The sequence below is a fragment of the Rhinolophus sinicus genome, linkage group LG06 (genome assembly GCF_036562045.2).
Source record: "Rhinolophus sinicus isolate RSC01 linkage group LG06, ASM3656204v1, whole genome shotgun sequence".
Taxonomy (NCBI): domain Eukaryota; kingdom Metazoa; phylum Chordata; class Mammalia; order Chiroptera; family Rhinolophidae; genus Rhinolophus; species Rhinolophus sinicus.
Window position 1 is genome coordinate 94,241,208 of NC_133756.1, and position 13,939 is coordinate 94,255,146.

Below are 13,939 nucleotides of genomic sequence, written 5' to 3' on the forward strand. Positions count from 1 at the left end.
GGAAAAAAGCTTTGAGACGCTAAACACACTGTCTAAGACGTAGAGATAATGGATGGAATCTTATCCCAGGGCTATTGGAGCTCAAAGTCCATGCTGACAAACTGTAGAGAAGAAAAGTTTTTAGACAAAGGAAAAATAAAATAAATTGCTATATTTGGTTAACGTTCTCACTAAGATATATTATAACCATGTTCTAACAGCCCTAAAATTAGAAAGAAGCCTAAGAGAAAAATAAACTGAGAGGGTAAGTGGCTTTCTAAGAGTTGAAAATAGCACAACCAGAACACAAGCACAGGATCTTCTGCTTTCTGTATAAGAGATTTTCATACTACCTACTGTTATTAAAAATGGGATCATTGCACAGACTGGCTATCACGGGCAATTATGACATGAGGATTTTTAAATGAGTATGCTTCCTTTAAAACACTACTTTGGACGGCTCCATTAATTTATTTTGTGATGATTTTTTCTATGTAATAGTCTATCTATGTGAGATTATTTTCTAGATACATCTGTGAGTTGATAAACTGATCATTTCTATAATTTATTTCCATTTTGTTGACAAATCTCCACCAACTGTAGGTTATTCTATTTCAGTCACTACAGAAAGCTCTTTCTCTTAACCAGGGTTTCAATTGATTTGTTGAGTATGTCCAGAAAAACAAGAAAAGAAAATCCTCTCCAATCCAGTGTATCATTACAACCATTTAATTTAGTTTTTGAAATTCAATGTTATTGTGGTATAATTTACATAGCATAAAGTGCATCCCTGATTATTTCTGAGAAATGTATGATGTAGAATTAACACTATCACGATGCAGAGCATTTCCATCACCCCAGAAAGTTCTCTTATGCCCTTTGCACTCAATTTGTCTCCACCTCCTCCTCAGGCAATTAGTGATCTGATTTCTATCACAACACATTAGTTTTTCCTATTCTAGAACTTCATATAATTGGAATCATATGTATTCTATAATATATGGCTTCTTTCACTTAATATAAGAGTAATGTTTATCAAGATTATTACATATGTTAATAAAAACATAAAGGAATGCATATGCATGAGCAGTGGGTGTTTCTCAACATACATGCCCTGCTGAAAAGGAAGGTGGAACATGCTTTCACTTTCTTATCATACACGAAGACCAAGAGTGAAAAGCCATGGCCGGTAAGCTTTTCTTTAATTCTTTTTTTCCTTTACTGTAAAAGGGCATGTCTTGGGGAAGAAATTTTGGGTCTGGCTTTTTCAGAAGCCATAACTAGGTTCTGTGAGTGTTTGGGTGAGCAGAACCCAGGGAGTGAGAAGAGAAGGAGGGAAGAAGTGAAGCGGCCCAGAAGACTTTCGCTGCTTTTAGACAGGATGGCAAGGGCTGGAAAGGAACTGGGGTTTTAGTGGTATTCTGCTGTTATTTTGCAATCTTAACTGAATTCTTAAATGTCACTATGTGACAGAGAGTGCAGAATTGGCATAAAATGGGTATCAGCAACTGTTATTCCCAGAGAAATGGATTATCTGTTTTGTTATTTTATTATACAGAGTTGAATAAACATGGGCCACTGCCAGAATCACTCCTGGTTTTCAGACACTTAACGTACCGTAAATCTCAGGCTTCAGACCAGGCAGTGAACATGCACGGGTAATACTGAGGGAAGATAAGAGATGTAGTTCAGGATGACTGAACTGTGTGGAGAGGGACATTTTACGGATTAAGACTAAAGGAGGCTATTTCCTCTCATGTTGCTGGGAGGGAAATGAGGCTGTTTTCATGACTTGAGGGATCCTTGTGCTTCCAACAGACAAGGTCCTGAAGGAGAAGAGGAAGCAGTTTGTCCGTTCAGTGGGCACAGGCACAATAAATGGCTTGCTGGATGAACTATTAGAGAAGAAAGTGCTGAACCAGGAGGAGATGGAGAGAATAAGAGATGGAAATGCTACAGTTATGGATAAAGCTCGAGTTTTGATTGACTCTGTCATTCGGAAAGGGCCCGAGGCAAGCCAAATACTTGTCAGTCAGATTTGTGAAGATGACTGCCACCTTGCAAAGATGCTGGGTCTCTCCTCAGGTAAGGTCAATGATTCAGACTCAATCAAGTTCACGAGGCCCTGTGTCTTTGTGACCATATCTTATATCTTCATTGGTTATTTTAGTTTGCAGACAACTTCCTTGCATCTGGTATCAGGACCACACTTCTGTGTCAGTGTCTTCATTGCTCGTCTCTTTTCCTCTTTTTTTCCTGCTTCTTTGGCCTCAGTAGCCTTCTTTTGATTAAAACTCATCTCCCATCCTGAGTATGTGGTAGCTCATTTGTTGAAGTTCATGAGAACAATCTGCAAAGCTTCATACTGTATTCTCTAGTCCACCAGGCAAGGCACATGATTTATGTAGTTAGTTAGTTAGTTAGTTAGTTAGTTAGTTAGTTAGTTAGTTAAATCTAGGGCTCCCTAGGAACTTATGTAGTTATAGGACATAAAGACTTAAAGTCTGTAATCAAAAACTTTTTAAAACTTCTCTCTCAAATTTTATTCTCCAGAAGGAATAAAATATATTTCAATGATGGTGAAGCATTCAGAGAATAAATTCAATACTTTCAGAAAAGCAAGGAGACTCTTCTATTTTTCCCCTTGCATTTTAGTTCGAGCGAGTGTCCACTAGCATGTAACTATGCTATGGGCCATTCTGTAAGCCCCCTCCCCCCAACTCCTGTCCTCCTGAGGGCCTGATACAGGGCTTAGGAATCTGACCTGTGACTTTTGTGGTCCCTTAGTCCCTCCACACAGCAAAGATGGGAGCTCTGGTGAACTCCCAGACACTGTTCTCTTTTATGCTACTAAAAGCCATTAAGGAGAAGTTGTTCTTCAAAAGCAAGAAGCCTTCTTCAAAGGGTTTGGGGGAAGCCTACATCTGTCTGAGTGACATAGGAAATGCTCTCTATGGGTAATGAATTTCTTGTTTTTCTTTGAATACTTCTTTTGCATTTAACACATCCCGCCCCCAAAAATAAAGGTAATCAATAAATAACAATAAGGGTCCAGAATTAATGTGTAGTAGTCAAAGTGTCTTCTTGTTGCTCCATTCCTTTCACTCCATAGTCCTTGAATCCTAGAGGTGCTTGTACAATCTACTATGATAACTCTAACACCTCGAGTGTGCCTCTCGACATGGCATGTGATGCCTCCTCAGTCAGTGTTGTTATGCCTTTGTCTCTCCCTCTTCTACTTGACAATTTCTTTTCAGTGCCACAAAATATGGTAATTAAATGTAATATTTGAATGACTCTCAATGGAGAGATCTTTAGAAAAGTTAGCATGTACACTACTGCCATAACAAGGCCTCCTCCAGAAAATGTTTTTGAATTTACTGATGGTTAATTTAGTCCAGCAGTCCAGATGGGAAGAATGGAACAAGCTGCAGCATGAAGTGTTGGGCTTGATATTTTGTGGGGCAACCTCTGGTTCTCCTTTATTCAGAGCATGGAATAGACCATATTCTGTCTATGGAAATCTTGTCTTCTATAGTATGAAGAATCAGAGTATTTCACACTTGTTAGCTCATGCCAATTCTTAAAGTCTCCAGAACAAGTTTTTCAGGTTGTTATTGTTATATGAGATCCTTATAAAAACTTCAATAAATTTAAATTCAATTTTTGTCCTTGAAATTGATTATCAGAATGAAAGTGATCTCAGAGTATATGTAATAGGTTTGAGTGATTTTATGCAAACTAGCAGCATAACTGAGACTTTCCAGTGTTTGTTTTTGTTTTTGTTTTTCCATCAGAGTGTGCCAATGAGTAGGGCCAGTGCAGATTGCAGAGATTGTGGCCTGGCTTCTGCCACATGCATAATTGTATAGGATCCTTCATGGGCTGGCAGAGTAGCTTAGTGATTAAGAATTATTCACTTAGTGATTAAGCCCAGAACTAATTGTCAAGATAAATTTGTGTTCATACCTAGATTCACCGCTTTCCTATTCTATGGCACTGAGGAAATTTACTTAACAAACTGGCTAAGGGATTCCAAGGGGTCACCCATCATCATTTTCTGCTGCAATAAATCTTGGTAAGGCTAAGTGCCCAAGCTTAGAAGGCTGTTCCTATTTAGTTTTCTCCAAAGTCCTGGTCAGCTCTGAGTTAGACAACCTCACTCTGCATACACCTGTTATGCAGTAGTGGCCACCTCAGAAACCAAATCAAAACATACATATTAAGACAATTCTTGATTCTATAGCTGATGTTGTCTCAATTCTACTTTCATCATAGAAAGCAGAAATCAAGGCCGTCACTTCCAGACATTCTTGTGTTACGCTTCAACTGTTAAAGTCTAGTAGTAATTCACGTGTAGAGGCTTTTGTTTCCCAGTGATGAGTATGGTTCCAGGTCAATCACATTTTGAACAGGATCAAGGCCTGTGGAAGTTATTTTCAATAGGGAGTGTTTGACATATTGGCATAAGATTCTTCAGAGATGATAAGTGACTATTTAATGTTCTTTATCTTTCTTCAGGTCTACAATCTGAAAATGTTCCAGACACCCAAGCAGTGATTCCTTCCTTCCTAGGTAATGTTTGAACATTTTTGAACCCCATCTTCCTTGACATTAACTACAGATTCATGGGATAAACCTGGGATTAGGAAGCTATGGGTAATTCTTATGGATTGATCCTATGCCTTTTTCTTTTTTAATCTATTCTGCCTTAGGAGGAGCCATTCTTGTAGCTTCACTACCATGTTTATACTAACAAATTCTAATCTGTGTCTCAAATCCTGACTACCAATTTGCATGCCACACTTCACTATTCTAGTGCCTACTAAACATATGCATTCACATCTCCCATAGACATCTTTATATGTATCCAGAGCTGACCTTAACATCCATTCTTCCCCCCTCCTTGCTTTTTCTCCAGTTTTCTCTATCTTGGTTAATGGTACCAACATAACCCAGTTATTCAAACCAGAAAACTGAAATTATCTTTAGCTCTTTCTTCTCCCTCACTTCCAACGTTCAAGCAGTGGCCAAGCTTTATTAATTTATCTCTCAAATCCAGATCTCTCTCTCCACTTCTTTTTTTTTAATTAAAATTTCCTGGGGTGACACTTCTTTTTATTACTATATTTCAGAACTCTTATTCCTACAGTGCTCTATGATGCCTCAGCCCTAACTCTCACTATATTTTTCTTGTATTGTTAAAAATAAATTCCTCATTTTCTGCCACTGGATCTAAGCTTTATGAGGACATAGGACATGTTGGACTTATTCATAGGCATGAACCCATCTAACTGTAGTTGACACATAGTGTGCATGCAATAAACATTTGTTAAAATACTGTTTTACTAAATAATCTCATCAAAATTTCTACTGTTTACTAGGCCATTAGAAACATACTTAGTACATTCCAACTGTGTCACAAACCTTCTATGGATTATTTAGAAAGTAATAAACAAAACAAACAAGGTTCTTGCTTTTATTGATTATATGAATATACAAATTATGCAAGAGTAGGTATTTAAGAATCCCTACCAACAAATTAAAGCTAGCCAAAAATGCAGGGTGGGATATGACGCTATATACACCTATATTAGTTGAGATGATACGGAATGCAGTAACTAAATCAAACATTTTTAATGGCTCTGATATGATAGAAACTTATATTTCATTCATAAATGGACTTTCTTCATCAGCAGACAGCTCTCCTTCAAGTACTAACACAGATACCTAAGCTTCTTCCATTCTACGGCTCTGATAGCTGCACTATACAATGCAGCTAACAAAACAACTGTGGTGATAACCATCCAGTTAACTGCACTGGAAGAAATATGGAGGATCCTTTGTGAGAAATTTTTCTAGGCGTGGTCTGGATGTGTCACACTGTACTTCTGCTTGCATTAAATGGTCTAGAATTCAATTACATGGCCCCATCTAACTGCTCGACCGGTTGGCAACACAGACTGTGTGCCCAGGAAGAAAACAGTATCTTTTGAATAGCTAACCCATTTCTGCCACAAAAATTTTAATGCAAAACTTTTCATTCCATACAGTATTGGAGGTAGCACGGGGAAATTCTAGATCTCAGATGAGAAAGAAGATCTTAAAACTGTTTTTATCCTCTACTCTGAAAAAATGATCTTAGCTTTATTGAGTTTTGACAAGGCCAATGTGTACTAGGTTCCTTTATAGTAAATCTTATTTTTGTATGAGTCTAGCCTCTTGCTCACTACATAACCAGTGTTTTATTTGTCCTGAAATAGTATTTCACCCACAATTCTAGAATTATTTCATTCCAAAGTGATATTTTTCTCTTAAAATAAAAATATTTTACATTTGGAAGAAATTTAGAGGCTATGGAAGCAAATATTTTACCAAGTTCAGAAATTACTACAGTGAATCTATTAAGGGTGGTTATCCTAGTCATGTTTTCTTAGCTATTTCATGGAATAGGACACTCAATATATAACCAAGTTCCTTATTCCTTAACTAAAAAAAATTGCTCTAATGTAATCCAGCTATTTCTCTTTAACTTTTTCTATTGTTCTCCAGATTTCTGTATGAAGAAATAGAATATTTCTTCCACCTAATGATCTCTATAGTTTTCTCGAACATATCCATTCTATTGCTTACTTTACCCACACTAAACATACTGCCTTGGTTTACCTAACTGAATATGCTATAATTTCTTCAACTTTCCCCTCAGAATTAAATATAACTTTCTTGTTTGAATAGTTTAGTTTCTGAAAGCTCTTCCAAATATTGAGAAAAAATTTACATTTTGAAACATAGATTATTTCTCTAGCAAGTAAATCACACTATTGGATGGTGTCAAATTTGTAATCACATAAACTCTAAAGGTTTTACTCACATAAACAACTGTGAAAATTCTTCCTCATATATCTGTGCAATCAATGTTTAGTGCTATGAATCCTTCAAGTTATCATCTTGATTTTAGCATTTATCATTCTATTTCATTTTCATTCTAGTTAATATACTGAATATTCCTCATCCTCTTCCCCATGTGTACACACAGTAGAGAGATCCTGAAGAACAGGAAAAAAGCCTTTCCTTCTTTCCTTTCTCCCTTCCTTCCTTCCATCTCTAGACCTACTATCATGCCTATTAAGTAAATATACATATGTATATATATTTACTTAATATATATATATATATATATATATATATATACAGATATGTATATATATATATATACACACACACACATATATATTTTAAAAATTGAAATAGAGTAATTGCGACCTTCCTCCATTAAATTTTATCCTCGGCTTTAAATCATTTGAAATAAATTTATATCTTAATTATCTTACCTAATATATTGATTGTTTTCTGAGAGTTCCATCATGCATGGCCTTGAAAAATTCTCCTTCTGTTTTTTAAGCTAAAGTATTTGTAAAAATGCTGATCCTAAAAGATAAAGGTGGATCCTTGTATCACACCACTGGAAATCTCCTCTGGTTTGGTATGTGTTCCAATCACAATGATTCACTCAACAGTATTAAGTAGCCCAGGGTTTTTCTCCTAAGGATTCATTTCCTCCTTCACGGCTTCATACACAGATGACACTGTGAGGAACACCAAGTGCGATGACACTCAAGGGTGTCATTCATTATTCATAATGGTTCTTGTCTGTTTCAGCTCTTCAAGCAATGCAAAATAACCCAGCTAAGCCTGAATTCCAAGGACCAGAAGGGATCCTCAAGCTTTGCCCCCTGGAAACAGCCCAGATGATATGGAAAGAAAAGTCAGCAGAGGTGCTGTGCTCAAAACACAAGGATCTGGGTGAAAGATACAATGTAGACCATTCTCAAGTGCACTGGCACTTTCTTATAGCCAATTTCCTTGAGAAGTTTTGGAAAATCATCCTGCTATTTCCCTTACATAAAGAATTCTGATCTGTTAGAATTCCAGCTTATGTATAGAGTTCAAATTTGGTACAATTCCCTGAGTAAATAACTATAATAAAAACAACAATGGCATCCATTGACTGCTTAATATAAATCAGATACTATTCTAAGTATATTGCATATAAGAACACCTTGAACCTTCAAAATAACCAATTTTAGAGATCAGGAAATTGAGGCATGGATTATTTTGTTAAATATTTTGACAAAGTTGAGGATTCAGTTTTAAAATTCTGTCAGTCTGGCTTCAAAGACTGTTCATCTCCCACAATCCTACCTCTCAAAAACAAATCAATCAAGGGTGCAGCTATCATCTAGGTATTTGCAAACTCTATTCCAACTCCCATGGTAAGATGCATTCATCCTCCCTGTTTTTATCTATGGTTCATGAGATTTGGTTTCTGAATAGGATTAAGGGAGGAGAAGGGGTTGTATACTCTCAAGATGAATATTTAATTAAAGAGAACAAGACTGTTTATCCAATCTGCATTTCCTACAGATTTACCCAATAATGGAAAGATCAACTCGCACACGTCTTGCCCTCATTATCTGCAACACAGAATTTGACACTATTTCCAGGAGAGATGGAGCTGATGCTGATATCAGAGGTATGAAGATGCTATTAGAAGATCTCGGATACACAGTGATTGTAAAAGAGAATCTCACTTCTCTGGTAAGGTCTATCACAGTGTAGAGATAACAGTCACGCCCTTCATATTCCTAAAGAATGTTTGGTTGTAGCACCAGAAACTTAATCTGTTGGTAGTCTAAAATTTAAATTTACCCTTGGAGAGTGCTTAATGCTAAAATGATCCCTTCAAACATAGAGTTTTTTAGCAAGAATCTGGTGCAACTTTTTTGGGAAGAGTTCTATTAGCTCAGTAATACCCTTTTCTCCCTTCTAGAAGTCCCTGAATGGCATCCTATTACCCTATATAACCTTTATTTGAATTGAAACTTAAACTTTCTTTTGTACCCACCCAGGGATTCCAAGTGTTTCTTTATTGAATTCCCAAGGTGCCATAATAATGATTCTCATAATCCGAAATCAATGGTATGGTCTCTTCCAGGAAATGGTTGAAGAGCTGAAGGCATTTGCTGCCCACAAGGAGCACAAGACTTCTGACAGTACTTTTGTGGTGTTCATGTCTCATGGTATTCGGGATGCCATTTGTGGGAAGGAATACTCTGGGAATGGCTCAGGTGTATTACATATCAACACCATCTTTCAAACTTTGAACACCATGAACTGTCCAAGTTTGAAGGACAAACCCAAGGTGATCATTATCCAGGCCTGCCGTGGTGGTGAGTGTTAATGTCTGTTAGAACACATGATATATAAGCATTGACCTCATCATTTATATGCATCCAGTATTTTTCATTTTTTATGTGTCTGCTCCTTATTGTCAATGGGCACGTACTGTCACCAAACAAGATTTTAGTTTCCGTGAGCTGCATGAATGATTGGTAGATATTTTCAAGTAAAGGAATACCATTTTTAGTCTTAAGACTTTAATATTTTGATGCTGTTCGAATTCATCTGAAGGTCAGTAGAGTTAAGAGTTGTTAAAAAGATAGTTCCTTGGATGTATGTGTGTATATGCATGTGAATGAAAAATAGCAACCAAAAAATGAGTATCTATGGTTAAACAGAGCTTTAGGGGAGAAAGTAGTTCTCTTGCCTATAGGTAGTAACAAGAAATCAAATCTTGTCTTTTCAGAGAACCAAGGGTTTGTGTGGTTAACAGATTCAGTAGAAGCTTCTGAAGACAGCAGCTCACAGGCTTCAGAAGAAGATTTTGATTATGATGCCATTAAGAAAGCCCATGTAGAGAAGGATTTTATTGCTTTCTGTTCTTCAACACCAGGTAATGAGTGTCTGTGTAGGACAACTCTGTGGGCATCACCAATGCAGAAATTCACACACATCCACTAGAGGATGGATATCTGTTGAACTTTCCATGAGACTTCTGAAGAACAACTCAAGCATTCCTCCCAGTTACACCTTCTATTCTCCTCATCAACAGAGAGCAAATATGCATATATTTTCACTAAATTAGTAATTAGTGAACTTCTGTGGTACAAAATATTTTCCTGTAACTGTAAGGGATAAAGAGAAGTGTATCCATGCTGAAGTAAATTAGAAACTGATTCCACATAGAAAAGGGGTAGAGAGAGGCAGAAAAGCAGACAAAGCATATTGAGTCTCTAAGTTACATTGGTTTCATCCAGAAGTATAGCATGGATAAAAAGGAAGAAACTTTGATGATTTCTAAATCTAGGCTGTGGATTAAGAATACTGCCAATTATATTATGACCCTGGCAATTAGTGCTTTGTAAACTAGTTCCAGTTATTTAGCCTGTCTGGGTCTTCACTAACATACATGAATACAGATATCATTGTTCTTAGAATTAAATAAGATGATATGCATGAAATATTGAGCATGGCACAGAGTAAAGCACACATTAAATAACTGTTATTATTAAACAGGTTTCTAATTGTAATTTAACTCAGGTTTTACCTTAAGTGTCTTTCTTTCTTAAGGTTTAAATAAAAGTCATTTCAATTATTTTATTATGTTTTAAAATTTCTTGGGCATTCACGTTCTTATGATTACTTATGGCCTTAAGGCCTTGCCTCTGCTCAAATAGTTCAATTTACAGATTAGATTACTTTCTATAATGAAGTAGCATCTCAAAGGAGATAGTCTGGTTCTGCATTATGTTGACCATGTCTTAATGTAGAAATCAATGATTTTTTCTCTCTAGGCAATAGAACACACACACACACACACACTTACAGCTTGAAGGTATTTAGTAGACTTTAGTATTAGACATCACTATTCTTTAAAATCCTTGGATCCCAGCATTCCACAAGAGATTTACCTCTGGCTATATAGACCTTTATAGTCCCCTAGCTTCTCAACATCCATCTTGCTGATTTCTTCCTCCTTTTTTTTAACTTTCCTCACCCCTCCTTTTCAGATGACTCAAAAATTCCAATTCAATTATCTTCAGCTAGTTATCTTCCACTAAACCTAGCTCCACATTCTCTAGTATTAATCCTAACTACCTTGTAGTGTTCTCCTGAAAACACATATCCATTCATTCACTTGAATTCACAAAGACCTTTCAGAGATGCCTGCCTCCAGCCTCTCTCCCTTCCCCTTTCTTTAACTAGAACCAGCCTCATAAAACAGCTGTGGTCTTAAATAGAACTTTAATCTATTTTTATTATATATTTTATTACCATTACTACTGGCTAAAAGGTTTGGTTAAAGCATGTGTTTGTGATTATATACATAGTTACACACCACTTTTGTATGTTTCTTTGCATTATTTTAAAATGTCTTCATGATTTCTATGTACCTACTATTTTATATAATTAATATCATTCTTCAATAATTATCTTCCGTAAGACTGTTTTGTCCTCCAGTAGAATATGAGCTTTCTCTCTTAAACCTAAACCTAGGTTTGTATTTTGTTTATATTGGTGCCATTTTCATATTTAGTATTCTTTGTCCAAATGCCTTATGATCAATATTATTTGATTTTAGTTAAATTATTTATAAAGTAGATATTTGAAATGTTATTGACAAGATTACCCTGTGTAGCCTGGGTATTACATAGCCTATATTCTCTCAGACACTTATAATGTTATATCTAGTCTTCAAATATCTTTTTATGGCGGAAATTATTACTCTACCCTTTGTAGTCAAGGCCATTGCATTTCAGAGTGTATAATTAACTTAAATCGCAGTCAGTAAATAGCACTCATGATATTTCTTTCCCAAGGCCCAATCCCTGCCCTCTACTCCACTCTGCCTTACCCTCCCCCTCTATTAGATTTGCAGCTTCTTGGACTCAGAGACAATGCCACCCTAACATCTACACCATATATGTGGTATCCTTCATATGAAATTAACAATTGTCGAGTATCAGTAAAAATATACTCACTGAGTGTTGAATATATTCACTAAATAATGGCATACAGTGTATAGAAAAGAGCATAAACTCAATAGGCTTCCTCAGTCGGAGTGGAAATCCTAGCACTCAATCTCTCTGGACAGGCAAAAGTTTTGCATGAGATTTGAGTGTGCTTTATTCACAGATAATGTTTCTTGGAGACATCCCACACAGGGCTCTCTTTTTATTATGAAACTCATCAAATACGTGCGAGAATACGCCTGGTGTTGTGACCTGGAGGACATTTTCCGAAAGGTAGGGCGCTAAATGTTTCTCACACTCTACTTCCCCTGAATATTTGACTATTCCAGTTGGAAACCTAGGGAGCAGCTCTGGCCATGCTTACCTTCTAGAAATGCCCTTCTTTTCAAATGATCTTTGAGGTTCTTTGGTGAGCCAGCAAACCTGACAGCCAGATCCAACCTGCTATAATCTAGAAATCAACCCCGAGAAAATAGCCATTTATTTTAACTCCCCTACATCCCTAAGGAGACAAGCAAGTGGATGTGCTTGTGTCCATAGCTATTAGATCCAGCATCAGATTTAAAAAGTATGGTTATTCCATACTTAGATATGCATTTTGCTATGATTCTTACAGATGCATACTCTTTTTGTGTTCGTGTTATATTTTGCTGTACTTTTTTTTTGGAATTTTCCAGCTTAAGTGAAGATTCTTCCACTCAGAAAAAAAATACAGACTTTCTTTTCCCTTTAGGTCCGACTTTCATTTGACGAACCAGATGGTAAATTACAGATGCCCACCGCTGAAAGAGTGACATTAACAAGATGTTTCTACCTCTTTCCAGGACACTAAAATAAGTAAGTCGTGTGTGTGGGCAAGAATGCTGAAACTTCATCCTGGTCAAGATTTCAAGGTCTAGTATAATAAACAGGGGTACTAAAAGGATGCCTTTGTGCTGGTTCAGTGCAGAGCACGTTGCTCATCTCTCAAAGTTCAGCAGAGTTAGACGGCCCTTTTTCAGGGTCAGCTGATACAGATTGAGATGTGGCCATAAGATGTTCCTCCCTTTCACTCAGCAGGGTAATATTTAGACATAGGATGGGCTCTTTCTTTTTATGACTATGTCCCCATAAATAGAGTATTTTTTTAACTTGCATTTCTTTTGGCAACACTCTGTTTTATATTTGTTGTATTTCCTTTTCCTGTAGGAAACCAGGAGTTTTGTCATTCTGCACCTGTTTTTGGAATCATGTCTGCAGGACACACATTTCTTGAACCATTCCAATAAATCTGAAATAAAAACGAAAGGTTGTCATAGGTGTTTTTCCACTCTCCGAAGACAGGGAGTGGAATTTGGAGTGGGCAATGGATTTAGAATCTTTAGACTTGATCCATGAAAGCTGAACTGCCTAATAGCACCAGTCTTTCTTTCTAGAAAACTTTTGCTGGGCTTTCTGCTTTAGGGATATAGATGCAAATCACAATAGGTACCTGACTTCAAAGAATTTGAAACTCAGCAGGAGAGATACAGAGAAAGCAGACTGTGATATATGACTTATCCAACATCCCAGAGTTTACTACTAACAAAGCCGTGGCCAGAAATTACATATTTCTATCATTCCTTAACTATTTCAGGGATGCAAAGTCAATTTTGATTTAACCCCAGGCAACTAGTAGTTTATAGTCTTATTGAGAAGATAAGATAGTCAACAAACATGAAACAATTAGCTGATAATACATGACACCCTGTGAATAAGTGCTAGGACTTATTATACACAATGTAATGTCCTGTGTGGTGCAGTGCTAATGAACTTGGGGTGGAATCTTCCACTCAGCAAGGTAAGACTTAGGAAGGACTGCAAGTACTACCTTTCACTTCCCAAGTATAAACACATTCTAATCTTAACCCATTAGAAGTGAAGGTGAATTTCTGACCTTTTGAAGACCTTCAAAGTTGAACATATTACAGTCTCCCCCCCCACACATGCACTAACTGTTCCTGTGGACATATGTCTTTTGTACTACCATGAATTTGTTCTACTATAACCTGAGACTGCTTCTATGATCACTCATTGTTCAGAGAATATCAAGAGAGAGAAGTGAGAAG

General features: G+C 36.7%; 1 protein-coding gene across 1 annotated transcript; it reads left to right on the forward strand.

Annotated features, from left to right (window-relative positions):
- Positions 1-1,096: 1,096 nt before the first annotated feature.
- Positions 1,097-13,178, forward strand: CASP1 (caspase 1). The gene is made up of 10 exons (XM_074335551.1): positions 1,097-1,168; positions 1,798-2,064; positions 4,501-4,554; positions 7,639-7,754; positions 8,404-8,577; positions 8,975-9,209; positions 9,626-9,772; positions 12,016-12,125; positions 12,586-12,689; positions 13,041-13,178. Exons 1-9 carry the CDS (start codon positions 1,162-1,164, stop codon positions 12,682-12,684), a joined length of 1,209 nt encoding a protein of 402 aa, XP_074191652.1. The 5' UTR covers positions 1,097-1,161; the 3' UTR covers positions 12,685-12,689; positions 13,041-13,178.
- Positions 13,179-13,939: the final 761 nt, after the last annotated feature.